Source organism: Vicugna pacos, unplaced genomic scaffold, assembly GCF_048564905.1.
Source record: "Vicugna pacos unplaced genomic scaffold, VicPac4 scaffold_68, whole genome shotgun sequence".
Taxonomy (NCBI): domain Eukaryota; kingdom Metazoa; phylum Chordata; class Mammalia; order Artiodactyla; family Camelidae; genus Vicugna; species Vicugna pacos.
This window is the reverse complement of record NW_027328749.1, coordinates 170,460-187,811: the sequence shown is the minus strand read 5'-3', so window position 1 is coordinate 187,811 and position 17,352 is coordinate 170,460. Positions and strand designations below refer to the sequence as shown.

General features: G+C 41.8%; 1 protein-coding gene across 2 annotated transcripts in view; it reads left to right on the top strand.

Annotated features, from left to right (window-relative positions):
- LOC140694632 (trafficking protein particle complex subunit 9-like) overlaps window positions 1-12,892 on the top strand; it is a 35,477-nt gene extending 22,585 nt beyond the window's left edge. Inside the window, exons 4-5 of one of the 2 annotated variants that reach the window (XR_012070210.1) lie at window positions 10,360-10,573; window positions 12,699-12,892. Coding sequence is in view for 1 of the 2 variants with exons in the window: in XM_072957771.1 (XP_072813872.1) it covers window positions 10,360-10,512 (153 nt within the window). In the remaining variant the exon portion in view is untranslated. Of the gene's footprint in view, window positions 1-10,359; window positions 10,781-12,698 lie in introns of those variants that run through there. The other variant, XM_072957771.1, reaches the window with a different exon arrangement.
- The last annotated feature ends 4,460 nt before the right edge of the window (window positions 12,893-17,352 follow it).

Below are 17,352 nucleotides of genomic sequence, written 5' to 3'. Positions count from 1 at the left end.
ACGTTGAACGGCAAGAGAAACACCACGAGGTGTGGGGGTTTGATGCTCAGATTAAAAGTAGGTACCCAATCCACAGACAGTGTGTGGGCCTTCTCCGAAGAGGGAGAGACAGGGGTGACCGCGAGGCTGTGCTGTGTTGCTGGTTTTCCTGGGCTTGGTGGTTTCATATGCTCTTAAGTAGAAGGACCAGCCTAAGGGCAAGGGGATGGAATTCCCAGGGAGTTGGCCATTTCCCACCCTTTGACCTTTTGTGGCTAGTCTTGGGACTGCCATTGTGCCTGGGGGTGTGTTATTCACCATGTTACTATTACAATGGGTGTATAATGAAGCTCAAGATCTGCTAGAAGTTAAATCTCTTCATCCTTAGCCTCAAGGCCTATTGGGGGTTGAATCATTCACCATTTTGGTGTTAATTGCTGTGGCCTTCCTTGAATGGCTGTGCTTTGCCCCCTTCCATCCTGTCTCACTGTGATGACACAGAGAGAGCAAAGGTCTGACCCTGCCTGTGCTCCTGCATTTAACAGGGAGAGGTGTGGGGTGGGCTGAGGATGACTCTGTGTGGTGAGAAGAATGTTTCAGATTTTCGCTCGTGGGACATGGGGACCTTCCAGCAGCCACCTCAGATATATCTCACGGGCATTATCGCTTGTGTCACTCATCTTTTTCTATTTTTCTTTTTTTTAAGTATTTATTCTAAATTTAATATCAGGTTTTTTAGGAAAGAAATTTCTCTTTATCTTTTCGTTGAGGCTCTTGTGGGGGGGGAGGTAATTAGGTGTATTTATCTGTTAGTGAAGGCCCTGGGGCTTGACCCCAGGACCCCGTGCATGCTAAGCACACGCCCTATCACTGAGCTCTACCACCCGCCCCGTCATCTTTTTCTTTTTGCTTTAGCTGCCAGGAATCTTACAGCTGAATTTCTAGTCGGCCTTTAACACTTACCCTGACTTCATGGCATCCGTTTTTATGAATTTACCTCCCCCTGGTTTCATTTAAGTATTGAATCTCCATTTTCTCTTCACTCTCACCTTTGTCTTTTTGTTGTTACTGTTGTTAAGCTGTGTTTAAAAAATGTTAAATTTCTCTTTTAGCAGGAGGCTGAAAGTAAATATATATGTAAACAATCTTATCACACTTAAATGCATTTATACATTCTAAGCTGTTTAGTAGTTACTTAAAAACTGAATTGAATACTAAAGTGATACAATTTTTAAATTATTTTTTAGTTTTTTATCACGGTATAGCTGATTTACAATATGATATAAGCTTCTGGTGTACAATAGATGCTCCATTTATAGTTATTGTAAAACATTGGCTGTATTCCCTGTGTTGTAAGATACATCCCTGTAGCGTGTTTACGTTACATGTAGCAGTTTGTATAAGAAAGTTGGGTACCGCAGAGTTTGGGGCGTGGCTGTATCTGACCCAGGTTCTCGGTTCCCCTGCCTGTCAGAGCCCAGGCCCTCACTCTTGTCTGCAGGGGAGTGAGTGGAGGCAGCTCTCATCAGCGCTGGCACCACCCTCTGAGTAACAGTGACAGCAGTGACTGTGGACATGCAAAGTGTTGTTCCAGGACCTTTACATGCATTTCTTCATTTATTATTTAAAGTCCTCCTGTGAGGAATCGTTTAATGTTTTTAATGAATAGTACACTTTATTTTTATTTTGATAGACCAAACTTCCGGAAAATTTACAGGAGTAGTACAATGAACACTTAGATACACTTCACCTAAAAGGGCAGTATTTGTCCGTTTGTGTCTGGCTTATTTTAGCATACATTTTGAAGGATCATCCATGTTGTAGCCTGAAACATTAATTTATTCTTTTGGTTTAATAATATCTTTTTTCTTTTTTTTTGTTTTTGGTGTATTTAAAAATAGTTTCATTGAAGTCTAGTCAGTTTATAATGTTGCATCAGTTTCTTGTTTACAGCACAACACTTCAGTTCTATAGGAACATACATGTATTCATTTTCATAATCTTTTTCAACATAAGTTACTAAAAGTTAGTAAATATATTTCCCTGTGCTATACAGTATAAGCTTGCTGTTTATTCTATACATAGTCAGTATCTGCAAATCTTGAACTCCCAATGTATCCCTTCCGACACCCTCTCCCCTCTGGTAACCATAGTTTGCATTCTATGTCTCTGTGCCTGTTTCTTTTCTGTAGATGTTGGTCTTGTTTAGTTTTGTTTTGTTTTCTTTCTTTTAGATTCCACATAAGCGCGATCTCATATGGTAATTTTCTTTCTCTTTCTGGCTTAATTCTCTTAGAATGACATTCTCCAGGTCCATTCATGTTGCTGCAAATGGCATTATTTTATTATTTTTTATGGCTGAGTAGTAGTCTATGGTATATTTATACTACAACCTCTTTATCCAGTCATCTGTCATTGGACATTTAGGTTGTTTCCATGTCTTGGCTATTGTAAATAGTGCTGCTGTGAACATTGGCGTGCAGGTGTCTTTTTGAATTAGGGTTCCCTCTGGATATATGCCCAGGAGTGGGATTGCTGTGTCATATGGAAGTCAATTTTTTGTCTTTTGGGGAATCTCCATACTATTTTCCACAATGGCTCCACCAAACTGCATTCCCAGCACAGTGTAGAGGGTTCCATATTCTTCACAGCCTCTCCAGCATTTATTGTTTGTGAACTTCTGAATGATGGCTATTCTGACTTGTGTGAGGTGATACTTGATTGTAGTTTTGATTTGCATTTCTCTGATAGTGATATTGAGCATTTTTTCATGTGCCTATTGGCCATTTGTATGTTTTCATTGGAGAAAGGTTTGTTTAGATCTTCTGCCCATTTTTGGATTGAATGGTTTGTTTTTCTTTCTTATCAAGTGTAAAAGCTGTTTATATATTCTGGGAATTAAGCCCTTGTCAGTCTCATTCATTGCAAATATTTTCTCCCATTCCATAGGTTGTCTTTTTATTTTGCTTACTGTTTCCTTTGCTGTGCAAAACTTGTAAGTTTAATTAGATCCCACATATATTTTTGCTTGTATTTCTATTGCTTGTGTAGACTGCTCTAGGAGAATATTGCTGAGATGTATGTCAGATGTTTTGCCTGTTTTCTTCTAAGAGGTTTAAAGTGTCTTGCCTACATGTTTAAATCTTTAAGGCATTTTGAGTTTATTTTTGTGTATGCTGTGAGGGAGTAGTCTAACTTCATTGATTTATATGCAGCTGTCCAGTTTTCCCTACACCATTTGCTGAAGAGGCTATCTTTACTCCATTGTATTTTCTCAGCTCCTTTGTCAAAGATTCAATGACCAAAAGTTTGTGGGACTATTCTTGATCATCTTCTTTATCCATTCATTGATGGATGGATATTGTTTGTAACTTTTGGCTACTCTGAATGATACTGCTATGAATATTGATGTGCAAGTTTTTGTGAGAATATGTTTTCATTCTGTTGGCTGTAAAGTTGGCCCACCATATCTGTAGATTCCACTTCATGGATCCAGATGGCTGATTGTAAAGGGACTCGAACATCCTTGGATTATGGGATCCAGGGTGGTGGGTTCCTGAATCCAACCCCCCGAGGACACTGAGGGATGACACTATATGTAGGAGTGGAATTGCTGAGCCATATGATAACTCTAGCCTTTTGAGGAAACACCAGACTTTTCCAAAGAAGCTGCACCGTTGTCTCTTTCTACTGGCTGCATATGAGGGTTCCCATTTCCCTGCCTCCTGTCGGACACTTGTTATTGCCCATGTTTTGATTATAAACATCCTAGTGGGTGTAAGATGAGATCTCATTTTGATTTCGATTTGGCTAGTGATGCTGAGCATCTTTTCATATGCTTATTGGCCAATTGTGTATCTATTTAAATCCTTGGCAAATTTAAAAATTGGGTCGATTTTCTTTGTATTGTTCAGTTGTAAGCATTTGTTTTATATCCTGGATACTAGTCTCTTATTAGATATATGCTTGCAAAATTTTTCTCCTAGTCTGCAGATTGTCGTTTCATATTACTTTTTTTAAACATTAAAACAATTTCTTTATAGGGGAGGTAATTAGATTTATTCATTTTTTTTTACCAAGCATGCACTCTATCACTTGAGCTACCCCCTTCCCCTTTCATTTCATTTTCTTGATGATGTCCTTTGTAACAAATGGTTTTAAATTTCATGAAGTCCAGTTTATCTGTGTTTTTTTTTTTTATCACTTCTGCTGTTGGTATTATATCTAGGAAAGCATAGCCTATCCTAGGACCACAAAGATTTATACTATGTCTTCTTTTAGAAAGTTTATAGGTTTAGATTTTACGTTTCTCTCTGTGATCCATTTTGAATTAATTTTTATTTGTTGTATACAATAGGGGTTCAAGATTCCAGATTCTTTCTTTTGCCTGCAAATACCCAGGTGACCCTGCTCCATCTGTTGAATAGACTATTCTTTCAATGGTGTGTTGTTGGCACTCTTGTGGAAAACTGACTGTAAATGTAAGTTTCCCCCCCTGGAGTTTTTATTGTGTCTCATAGATTTACGTATCCAAACTTATGCCAGTACCATAATGACTTGAGTACTATAGATTTGTAGTAACATTTAAAGTGAGTCCTCCAACTTTGCTCTTCTTTTTCCAGATTGTTTTGGCTGACCTTGGTCCCTTGCACTTCCATATGAATTTTGGGATCAGTTTTTGCAAAGAAGACAGCTGGAATTTTGATAGGGATTCCATTGAATTTGTAGATCACTTTGGGGAGTCTTAATATTTTTAACAATATTGTCTACCATTCCTTGAACATGGGATGTCTTCCATATATGTAGATCTTTTAAAATTTTTTTCGGTGAGACTTCAAAATTTTCAATGTACAAACCTTGTAAATTTTTGTTAAATGTGTCTCCCATTTTATTTTTAATGCTGTTGTAAATGGAAAGACTGAGGTTCTTAAGGGTGGGACTATATATCAATTTGTTTATTTCTAGGATTCCTACACAGCAAATACACTAGGTATATATTTGCTACATAAATCTATCCACAACTATTCCCTCACCCGTGTTATAAGAAAGCAAGACCCAGGTTAAGCAACCTGAACACCTACATGGAAGTGAGAAATGAGACCCTTGGGTGGGGCTTTGTGCAGATAATACTGAGAGCTTATTTAGGATGGCTTCATCTAAATTTCTTTTAAACAATCCTTTCAGTGTATATAGTCAGATACATTAAGAACATGCCCTTTTGATGTGCAGAGGAGCTAAGACTATGATTTTCAAATAATTCCTAGGGAGAATGTTGTACTTGAAACCTAATTTGCATCAATCTTTGAAGATTTATGTTTCAGGAGCTTTGACTAAAGAACACCTGTCTTTATTCAATAACGACAACTAAATGCTCAAGCAACATGTAAGAGTTTGAGCAAACTGCCCCCGCCCCGTAGTGCTGGTTGGCTGCCCCTGAAACTGGAGCCAGCGCTTACCTCTCCCAGGACGCTTGTGCTGATCTGCTCAAAGGGGTTCGTCCAACAGTTTGTCTGTAGTCTGTTGGACAAAGCCATAAAACATTGATTTAAGTTTGCTGGAATGGAATCTATTCTTATTAATATTAAGTAAGCACATATTGAGTGCTTAGTGTATGTTGGGAATTGTCACTCAGCCTCACATGAATATTATTTCTCTTAAAACCTCACATATTTCCTTGTTATTCCCACTTTTCAGATAAGGAGACTGAGGAATAGTTCTTCTCTCTTTTGGCGGAAGCTCATTATCAATGACTGGAAGTTGTAAGGAAAAAGATATTGATTCATCCAGAGAAAACATTTTTCTGAGAGTCATTATTGAAGAGGGTGATCATTGTTCGAGTGAGAAGAGCCCCAGGTTGTACGGAGTCAGCATCCTTGTCCTGGACACGGCACGTGTAGAGCTGCGTGGTGGGTGAGGCAGCGCGGCCGCTCAGGGAAGGAGGACGCCGGGCCATTGGGCTGTGCTCAGGCGCGGTGGGGATTTCCCTTAAGGGCAGTGGACCGTCATTGACAGATTTTAAGTAGGGGAGTGGGGTGCTCTCGTAGATCACTTTTGTGCTTGTAAAATGCTTGCAAACATTTAGTAGGCTCGGCAGGAGGTGATGTGATGAGTCAGAGTAGGGTGGCTGCGAGGTGTAGCAGTGTTCAGTTTTCAAGTGGTTTTCAGTCCCAGGTTTTTGGCTCGGTAGCCGTGTCACTTTGAACGATGCACTCAAGGAAGTGAAACAATTTATCTAATCAATTGAAGCAGTGATGTACCCACTTCCTAGGACTGCTGTGGAGATTGAGTGAGATAACATGTGCACAGTGTGCAGCATGGACCCCAGCACAGAGTCAGTGCTGAGTGAGTGCCAGTGAGTACCTGGTAGGACAGGTGTGGGTGGTGGGACTCAGTGACTGAGGAAATCTGGGCCCTGAAGAAGGGGTCCAGGCCCATCTGTGAGTGATGGACCTGAGCTGGAAGAGGCAGTGAGACCTTCCCCTCCCGACCAGGGTTCCTGGGCAGGACGGCTATGGGAGGAGATCCGTGAAGTCAGCTCTGTGCAGGTAGAGTTGGAGGTGCCCTTGAGACATCTAAGTGCAGTGTCACGAGCTCAAAGAGGAGGTCTGGGCCCGGGCTGTGCATTTTCCTATAATCTCAATCCCTCAGGACGCCGAGGTATTGATCACTGAACGTGAAGACATACTTTACAGGACAAGTGAATAGTAGTATCATCTCTGTCATTAAAGCTCACGTCTCTTTATTCATCACTCACTTTGCTAATTGGGTACTTACAGAGCTCATTTCACCGCCCTCCCCTGGGCTCAGGCCCCACAGTAAAGGGCTGGTGAGCCTCCCTCCTTTCCAGAAGAAGACACATGTAGCTGGTAGCCTTCTATACCTCGCCAGACTTAGAATTTTAATTTGTTGTTTTAATTCAATTTTCTGTTGGCCATCTCCTGACAGGAGAGAAGTTTTACCTCATGGTCATGTTTCAATTAGCTGTTGCTGAGAATTGCTGATCTGATCCATAGTGTATGTATTCTATTAACTTTGTAGAGTACTTATCATTTTTCTGTCTTTGCCCTTTAATTTTGTTTGCCCCTTCAATGTTCTATCCTATTAGCGGCCATATTTTTTTTAATTAAAAAATGTCTGTTAGCAGTTAAGAAAACTAAAGCAAAGAAAAAATGCACATGATTCCTAAATTTAGAAAATATCTAGTGTGTTTTCTGTCTTGGCAATGGAGGATTCTAGAAACTTGTGAAAACCTTCATTACACAAGTTCCTTAAAATGCTGATTAAGAAATAAAACCTTCCTTCCTCATCTTTCATGCTGCACAGCTAATTGTCAAGAAAGTGAGGGGAAATCCTCAGAAGCCAAGACAAACCAGAAAGCAGAAATTCTCGGAGATACACGAGCCTTAGAATCCCCGGGGTGCTGGTTGGCTCCTGAACTGAGTTTCACTTGCCCTGACATGAGGGTCGGAGGTGAGCCCCAGGCCTCTGACACTGGGAGTTGGATGGCTGTTCCTATGTAAGGCCAAGCACATCCTGAGAAGCCTGCTTTACTAAAGGGTGAATTAGAAAGAAAGAAAAAAAAACATTCCTCAAGGCAAGAAAATAAGGAAAGTCAATTTTTTTTGGAACAGGGGAAAATAACAAATCCAAGGTAAGGATTTAGTTTAAAGCTGTTCTGGCATGAGAGTGACCACAAACTCCTGGCCGAAAATCACAGCTTCTCCAGGAATGAGAAGTTGTGTTTTGAATGAATCAGTGAACAGCCATTCCAAAAAAGACCTCCAGAGTCTTCTGGATCAAGATACTGGACCCAAACACCTCTCTTCCAAGGTCTCATTTAAATAACCAGAAAGCTTTTAAAGGAAAGAAGCCATAATCATAGTTCTATTTATTGTCATTACTATATGCTAGGAATTCAGAGGTGACTATGGAGTTGTCTCCTCTTTGATGGACCTTACTTTCTGTTTGTCATAGTTGGGGAGCTGGGTGGAGGGAGGTGTTAGTCTGTTGCAATTAGCCAGGAGAGGAGATTAAGAAAGCAGTGAAGGGTGGGTGAACTTTTTAGCTGAGGACAGTCCTGTTCAGTTGGCTTTTAATTGCAGGCTCGATGACTTGTCACTGGAGGGAATTGATCTTACAGAGGATGGACTTAACTCAGGCCTCTTCAGAATGGACAAGTGAACCTGGAGAAAGACAGTCAAAGCTGTGCAGACATTAAAGACCACGTGAACGTGCTGTATCCCTGAGCCAAATATAGGGCAAGTAGGCAGCACTTCTTGAGGACAGAGGAGTGGTTTTTAAGGTTCTCCAAGAATGAATCCCAGGGAACTGAGATGGTCAGTTGTCAAACTGTGACATTGCTCTTTGGACAGTGTACCCACCAAGGGTATTGGCCGTTTATAGGTTTTCATTTCTCTTTAATACATGTCAGGTGATGATGACGTGGGCACAAGCGTTTGACACCTTGTCGAGGTGACTTTGGGTACCTGCCTAGAAGCGTGGGCACAGCTGCAGCTGCGTCATACATCTTGCCGCCCATCCCGTTCCCCGGCTCCGTGATCACGGCAGAGTGGCTCCTTGACGACTTGTCCATCTCCTCTGTGACATCGTAACCCAACAAAAGACTGGAGTATATTAGCTTGGCTTTGTTCTTTTCCATCCTTCTCTTCGAATGTTGATGACTGATAGTGGACCCAGTTATGTTAGCAGATGTTTTACAAGTAGGGCTCTTAGAACAAACCTTGTAATCCCCGCTTTGTGATCTAAAGAAAGTTACATTCTTTCCAAATAGTTTTGATGCACTTATGTGGGAAATTGTTGTAAGTTTGAATATGTATTTCCTCTCTGAATCATCATAGCTAGAGATCAATGTGGGTAGACATGGAATGTGTATTCTGTATTTGAACTGCATGGTCCTCTAAATTCTCCACAGCTTTTTAATGTCATCACTGGAGTGCTACCTCCAGAGTGTCCCAAAGCATCCACCACTGCCTGTTCTTCAGATACTATGAGTTTCCAAGTTGGAGAAGGCTGCTGGCTGGTGAGGCATTCTCCGTCACATCTCTGGCTGGCTGATGTGGTCTTAGCACCCAAGACTTGGCAGACAGTAACTAACCACGATCACGTCCATTTCTGGAATACTCATGGAGGATTTTAGACCTATGCTAGTGGCATACGTTATTTCATTTAGTTTTCCCAAGAATCATAATTAGATTTTATCACCTGTATTAATACGGTAACTGTCAAATCGAGTGACGTGCAGACTTTGGACTGGAAATCGGGTCTTTCTGATCCCTGTCTCTGTTCCCTCCCGGGCCTATCCTTCCAGATGGCCAGGAGACTTCCTCTGTCTTGAGTTTCCTGCTGATGTTACCACTCTCTTTGTTTCTAGGAGAGGAAAACAAGTCTAAACTTACTTTCCAGTTGGAAATGGAATGGAGAGTTAACGTTGGAATCCGGGAGAGTCTCTCCTGTGTTGAAGTGGTCTCCAAGCCACTTCCACTGGGACGTCATGCCACTCTCTGGGCCCCTTGCTCAGCCTGTGCACAGGTGACAGCGCAGATGTGCCGAGCAGTCCTCCCGGACAGGGCAGTCGGTTGGAAATTAGTTTGGGGATTTGGTTCCATTTCATAGGTTCTTGAGTGTCTTGGCCTGGCACTTCAAGTGGGAGCATTCCCTGTCGCACAGACTCATGCTCTGGGCCCGTGCAGACCTGACATGGCCTCAGCCTGAGCCTCAGGGCCTGTGGTGAACCGGAGCATTTTAGTCCAGGTTCTACTGGAGGCTCTGACACTTCTGGGTCAGGGGACTTTTTCCAGGATGATAATAATTCCTCCCCGAGTTTCAGATGTCCTTGCCTGTGAGCCGGGGTAATAATCGTTTCTGAGATGATTGTAATGATTCAGTAAGGGGCGCAGCGTGTGCTGGCAGGTAGCTGCTGCTTAAGGAGCAGAAGTCGCAGTCACTCTGTCAGCCTCTCACTGTGTGCTCTGTGCTTTGAGAAGTTGTGTGTTTGGTGAAAGTCCCGTCCAAACCCTAGGGTCTAGATGAACTGTTGTTCCTTTACTTTCCCTTCCTTTTCCTCTTTCCCTTCTCTGTTTCTCATGTGTGGTTATCAGATTCCTCTGTTTCAGGGAATACAGGCCTTTCTAGTAAAAGGACAGGCTGAACGCAGAGAGGTGGGGCCCGGAGGGGTCTGGAGCATCTGCACTGCGCTGCTTCCCTGCGTTTCTGCATCCGGTCCCGTCAGTGCACGAAGTCAGCCTTCCTCTTCCTTCCTGTGTCATCGGGTCTCTGTTTTAAGGGAAAACTTTTATTCTGGGTCTTTGTTCACTTACATGTTTCGTTCAGATGCTTGTTGCTTTTCTCCCTGTGCTTCAGCGTTCTGAGGAGCGAATTCAGCAGTGCAGCATCCTCTCCGAGCTCTATGAGTTGATCGGCTTCCACTGCAAGTCCGCCTTCTTCAGGCGGGTGGCCCCCGTGCAGCGCGCGGCCCCCGGCATCCCAGAGCCTGGCGGGAAGACCTGCTACTGACTCCTCCTGCAGACGCTTCCTGGCTACATTCTGTCACTGGACCTGCAGGACTTCAGCAAAGGTGTTGGAACTAAAACATTGCTTCAGTCACATTAACCATGCCTGGTTTGGGCCCTGCTGTCCTGTCTCATCAGGGTGAATTCTGATTCGTGTAGAACAGGGCTGAGCAGAATTTTCTCTGTCAAGGGCTTGGAAGTAAGTATTTCAGAGTCTGCAAGCCTCCTGATCTCTGGTGCAGCTGCTCAGCTCTGCTGTTCAGACGCCAGAGCGGCCGAACAATCCACACACCCGCAGAGCTTTATTCACAGCGGTGCCTGGGGCTGGATTGGGTGTATGAACTGCAGTTTGTCCCCACAGCCTCCTCACTATTGACGCCTGCACCAGAGCGTGCATTTGCGACAATGGGCGAACCTACACTGACACGTCATCATCACCCAGAGCCCATACTTGACACTAGGATTTACACTTGGTGGTGTGCACTCTGTGGGTTTGGACAGATGTACAATGACATGTATGCACCGTCACAGCCTCATATAGAGTAGTCTGTCTTAGTGACCCTAAAAATGCTCCGTGCTGCACCTCATTCATTGCTCCTTCCCCTCTAGCCTCTGACAGCCACTGATCTTTTAGTCTCTGTGGTTTTGCCTTTCCCAGAACACCATACAGTTGGAATCAGACAGTTGCAGAACCTTCCCAGATTGGCTTCTTTCACTTAATAATATGCATTTAAGGTTCCTCCATGTCTTTCCATGCCTTGATAACTCATTCCATTTTAACACCAAATAATAGTCCATTTTCTGGCTGGACCACAGTTTATTTATCCATCCACCTACTGAAAACAGCTTAGTTGCTTCTGAGCTCTGGTGATTATGAATAAAGCTGCTATTAACATCTGTATGCAGATTTGTGTGTAGACATAAGTTTCCATTTTGTCGAGTAAACACCAAGGGGCACAGTTGCCGGATCATATGGTAGGAGTACGTTTAGTTTTGTAAAAAATTGCCAGACCGTCTTCCAAAGTATCTGGGCCATTTAACATTCCCACCAGCAATGCATGGGAATTCCTGTCGCTCCACGTCCTCACCAGCATTCGGTGCTGTCAGTGTTCTGCGTTTTGGCAGTTCTGACAGTTGTGCAGTGGTACCTCGCTGTTTCAGTCTGCATCCCCTTGATGACAGATGCTGTGGAGCATGTTTCCATAGAGTTCTTTGGCATCTAGATTCCTTCTATGATGAGGTGTGTGTTCAGGCATTTTGCTCATTTTTTAATCAGGTTATTCATTCTTCTTGTTGAGTTTAAAGAGATTTGGGTATATTCTGGATATCAGCCCTATTTCAGTGTGTCCCTGTCCTTCACCTGCAGCACCGGCATTGTCCTTTGGGTCTCAGTGGAGTGTCAACCCTTCAAAGAGGTTCCCTGTCTTCCCTCAGCCTAAATACAGTCCTTGTATTTTTCTCTTTCATTGACTCATTTTGTTCTTTTTAAATAGCATTTCCCATAATTTGTAAGTACATTAAAAAATGGCAATGATTGAACACCGGCCCCCCACCAGGCTGTGTGCCCTGTGAGAGCAGAGACTCTGTCCCCACTCACCATGTCCCATGACAGCACATGGCAGATGTTCATGTAAATGTGTGTAACATGGGGCCAAACCTGATGAGCAGCTATGACGACATGTGTTGGCTAATATTTATTGAATAGAGTTTGTTTCTTGATCTTAATTATTAAGTCACATGAATGAAACATGTTTCTTTTGAAAAATAAAACAACAAAGCACACCTCTATGTGATTGGTACTTTCTACGTAGCCTTCTGACCCAGGAGGGGACGTTCACCGTCATTTTGTGAGGTGGTTGGAGAGGTAAAGTAGGAGAGTGAGATCAAATAATCAAAAAATGATAACTATCAGCTGGCTTTATTTTCACTAAGACATAAAAGTTACTTTAAACCCTATCTCAGCTGTTGTTCTGTTGTTTTAAACACTTCTCATAGAATTAAATGGAAGCCCACTAAACCCGGAAAGTGAAATTGTGTGCTCAGGTCCTGAAAAGTGTTTATGACTATTTCTTGAGATGCACCTTTTCCCTGCTGCTTACAGAAAGTCGAGGCGGGAACACAGCAATGCGCTGTGTGTGTCTGCCGGCTTCACGGGCTGCTCACAGTCATTTTCATTTTCTTGTGTTGCAGTGTATGAAGATTTTCCATCAGACCGTTTGTTCAGCCCTTTCCTGAATGAGGGATTGAATTTTCCACAGGAAATCTTATGAAAGAGAGTGACAAGGCACATGGGTTTCCCAAAAAGCAATAGTTGATGTAATAAACTCTCACATTGGTGAACTTTTTGAATACAAGCTGGTTGAAAATTTTATCACTAGGTCATATGCCACAAATATGTCTTAAGAATAAAAGAATTCAGATTCTTCTTTAAGAAGAAGCAGTTTGAATCAAGTAGAAATTATAATTTGTACACTATTTGGTGTTAGAATTTATACTCAGTCTTATCATAATTGCCTGTGGTAGGAACTGGGTCGTTATTTATTTATTTAAAAAAAAATTCGACTAGGTGCTCTTTACCCCTTTCTTGATGCGGCAGTGCTGAGGTTAGTTAAGTTGGGCCATTTAGAATTCCTGGCTAGGTTTTCAGGACATTGATTTCAGCCTCTTTATCTTTTTTCGAATCTCTTACTTTGTGTCAGTCTTGGGTCTCTTGACAACGTGGAAATACTGCACGGATCTGTCTCCCTTTTTTCTTGTCTTTGTGGGAAAAGATTTCTGTAAGACAGACTACTAGGACATTAAGGATTTTGTGTGGGGTAAATTTGGTCAGCTCTAAGGATTTCAGTTAATACGTATTAATACTTGCTCTTCAGCTAATGGTAGTAAAATTATAAAATAACTTAAGTATACATCAATAAGAATAGAACAATAAGCCCGTCACCCAGATTAAGGAATTCACAGACTTTTCCGTATTTCCTTTATTCAGACCTTTGTTCTTTGCCTTGTCCTTTGTTGAAGTATTTGACAGCAAATCCCAGAAGAGATGTCATTTTACCCTATGTACTCAAGTAGGCATGTCTGAAAAACGAGAGCCTTTTCTTTGATCACGTTTTTCCATTTGACCCATGTGCTCGTTAAGTACCAGCTGTATCAGGCTTCTCACTAGGCATTAGGGATCCTTGGGGCAATGAGACAGTCCTGGATCCCAAGGAAGTTAAGGGCTGATGGAAGAAACCTACACAGGAGCTTAGGTGCCTCACCGAAGGTCCCTACGGGATGACACCAATTGGACAAAATTTGTGCACAATACAGTGGGATTCACAGAAGGGACTGGTCAGAATTGTAGGGCAGGCAGTGAGAGAGGCGGTCAGCAGGGCTACAATAGGAGGAATCGTTGGATCAGAATCTGAAATCCTTTCCGCAAACCTTCCTACCAAGCCCCCAGGGCGCATCACAAACAACCCTGTGCTTTAACTGTTTTTGATTCCTGTTACCACATACCCTTCAGGAAGGATTTTAAGGTGGAAAATATTTAAAATCAGTAATTGCTGCCAGAAGGGACATTGAAAAAGAAACATGGAAACAACACAAATGTCCATCAGCACATGACTGGATAAAGACGAGGTGATACATATCTACAATGGAATACTACTCAGCCATAAAAGATGCCATTTGCAGCAACATGGATGGACCTGAAGACTGTCATTCTAAGTGAAGTGCGGTGGAAAGAGAAAGAATAATGCCATATGACTTCATTTATGAGGAATCTAAATTTAATAACAATAATAATAAGACCGCCAATGAACTAACTATTATTTTGATTTCTTGAATATGTGTAAGCACATCTGACTGTCCTTTGTGATTGGATTACCATATTCTGTTTATTATTCTTTTGTAGTTGGCTTTATTCCTCTGGTAACTATGTAAGTTTAAAAATCTAAAGCTCTAATCTGTTCTTAGAAACAATAATTAGTACATATATGTAAACTAAAAAATGCAGTGTACTCTATACATGTATTTACATGCAATATGTGTATGTGGAGTTGAACTGTAATAATTCTACCTAATAATACTGAGAAAGGAAAAAAAATAAAATAATTTATTAAAAATAATCACCTCTCTTTAAATATTAAAATGTTCAGTTCTGAGATTCTGTGAAACACAACATGGAAGTAGGTTTTTAAGTTTTTCTCCTTGCGCCTCAGTGAGCAGCCTGGGCTGCAGAGCATGGCCGCCACAGGCACCCAGGACTTGCCGGCTTGCTCCGCACTTCTTGGGAGGAAGGTTAGCTGCTTCAGGAGTACTTATACTCTTAGAAGTTGCTGAAAACCCCACAGAGCTTCTGTTTACATAGAGTGTATCTGTCACTATACCCCATTTTAGAAATTAGAACAGAAAATTTTAAACCCAAGAACTGACAAGCACACGCTGTCCCAACACGTGGTCAAAGCAGTGCAGCCATGCTGGCTTGTGTTGGTTCTAGAAAAAAATTCACCTTACACTCAAGAATCAGGGTGATCCCACAGATCTCATCTCAGCAATGCTATGAAGAGTTGGGACCCAAAGCCCCTAAAACAGTGCTGAAGTCCCCAGATGTCCCAGAACACACAGAGTCATGGGACCAAGAATCCAGTGTCTCGTGGATCATCAGCCGAGGAGACCACGTCCTGGGTCAGGAGAAGCAAAAGTAGGGATACCAGGCACACAGTCCTATTGACAGCAAAGCTTTAAAGGTGTTGAATTGACTAAATTTTGGCAAAATTTGCATTGAGAATACTACATTTCCTCTCCTAGAGACGTTAGAAGGATAACACTGATTAACAGAGGATGATTGTAATGGATTAATTATGATACTGATGATGTGGGCTGCTCACACTAACCCTGCACTCAGTGTAGAATAAGCCTTTTATGTACACACTTCATTAGTTCTGCACACCCCTGCAAGGTGGCATTAAGCACTCATACAACCATGAAATCAGTGACTATAAAACAGTCACAAGGCTTCCTTTCCAGCATGAGGTAGCAAAACCAGCAATGATTTTCAATGACAAAGGCCAAAATCATATATATTTGGAAAAGAAAGCAAATGAAACTCTGAAGAACAATAAACCAAAAGGGCAGAAGGAATGGACATTTTATTGAAGAAAGCAATGATTGATTCAATTAAAACAGCTAATGTCCCTGGTATAATTGAACCATCAATCCAAATTTTTGGAATAGTGGGTTGTGAAATTACTATCTCATTTAATATTGGAATTCCTAGTTGGACCAATTTGATATGCATCACTGGTGCGATGTTAGCTATTTAGGTAAATAGCTTCATATTTTTTAAGTTAACAGAAAACATAACACAGGACTCCAGATTTAGGGAGAGAATGCAAACAACTACTATCATACTCCATCCCGTAATGACACGTGTCCCTGCGTCACCAAAGCAGTGAGAGATTGCACACAGAAAGCACAGTTCTCCAGTTGTGACAAATACGAGACCGTGAGCCATGAATTACGAGAAAAAGCAACTGTTTAAATGCCATGGGCAAGTTTTTTTTATCATCCTGAAAACATCACTGATGCTCTAGGTAAGAAAAAGAATTGTTTTACTAACAAATCTAACTGACACAGGGGTTTTTCCAAGTGAAAATGTAATTCCAAAAAGTGCAGTAAAATGAGTTAAGATGATCTGTGCAGTGACGGAGCCGATCTTAGACTGAGCAGCATCACGATTCCCGGTTTTACACTTGCTCTCTGCTCGTCACCTCTGACACAAGAGTGCATCATATGATTTTTTTTTTAAAAAAAAAAAATAAATAAAATCTAACTACAATATGTGGTATGAAAAGCGGTAATGAAGTTGTCTAACATAATAATGCAGCCAGTGTAATGTAGCACTTATTCGGGCACTAGAATTTTTAAATCATGATTTATTTTATAGCCTATTTCTATCCTAAAGGAGACACTTAAAGTTTTCTACTTTATTCAACATATCTTGGGGGGTTGTGATATACACTGGTATGGCAGCTTTCAGAGATTTAAAATCGCCTCTGTAGTTGTGGACAGGAAAGGCAAGACTCCCTCACAGCTGCGACGGAGAAGGAATCCCCGGAGTCAGCCTCCGGGCAGCTTCCGAACAGCATTTGCTTGCACTTAGCACAGGACACCATCAGCAAGTGTAACTCTGACAAGGAGTTTTCCCCGGGGCCTGGAAGGTGTTTTAACATTTTGAAGCCACTTGTTTCCCAGTTAGGTAAGGCTTGGAAAAATAGTTTATTGTCAGTGACTTCCTTTGTATGTGCCTTTTGTCCTGAGAGGTCACTAATTAGCATAGAATATAAAATACCCCATAATATAAGGACTTAGGTACTCCATCTTTCCATCTACCTATTTGTTTATCATATTTATACTTAGGTTACACTTTCTATGATGTTCAATTCCGGGCACCAAAAAAGAAAGGTTACAAATAATTTCTTATAAAAAGTGGGCACTGGGTCTAAGGGTTAAAAACCACTACTGCTAACAATAAAAACCAGATAATATTTTTAATCTCAATTGCATCAGACCTTCCCGAATTCCTCCCTTAAGTTCACTGTTACAACAGTAATGGAATCTCTGTTCTTCTAAGACTCGGGCCTGATCGCCACCCATCCAGACATCTGTCCGTGGGTCCCTACTTGTCCCCGAGGCCCCCGAACACACCTTACAGGGTGAACCTTCTTCAGTGTTCCTACTGTAGCAGAAACCTGGAAGTCCCAGGCACTGTCCAGGAGTCACAGCTACCAGTAAAAATCAAACTCATGTGACTGAAACGGGACAACCCAGGTGGTGTGATAGGGCTGAAAGCTCACCA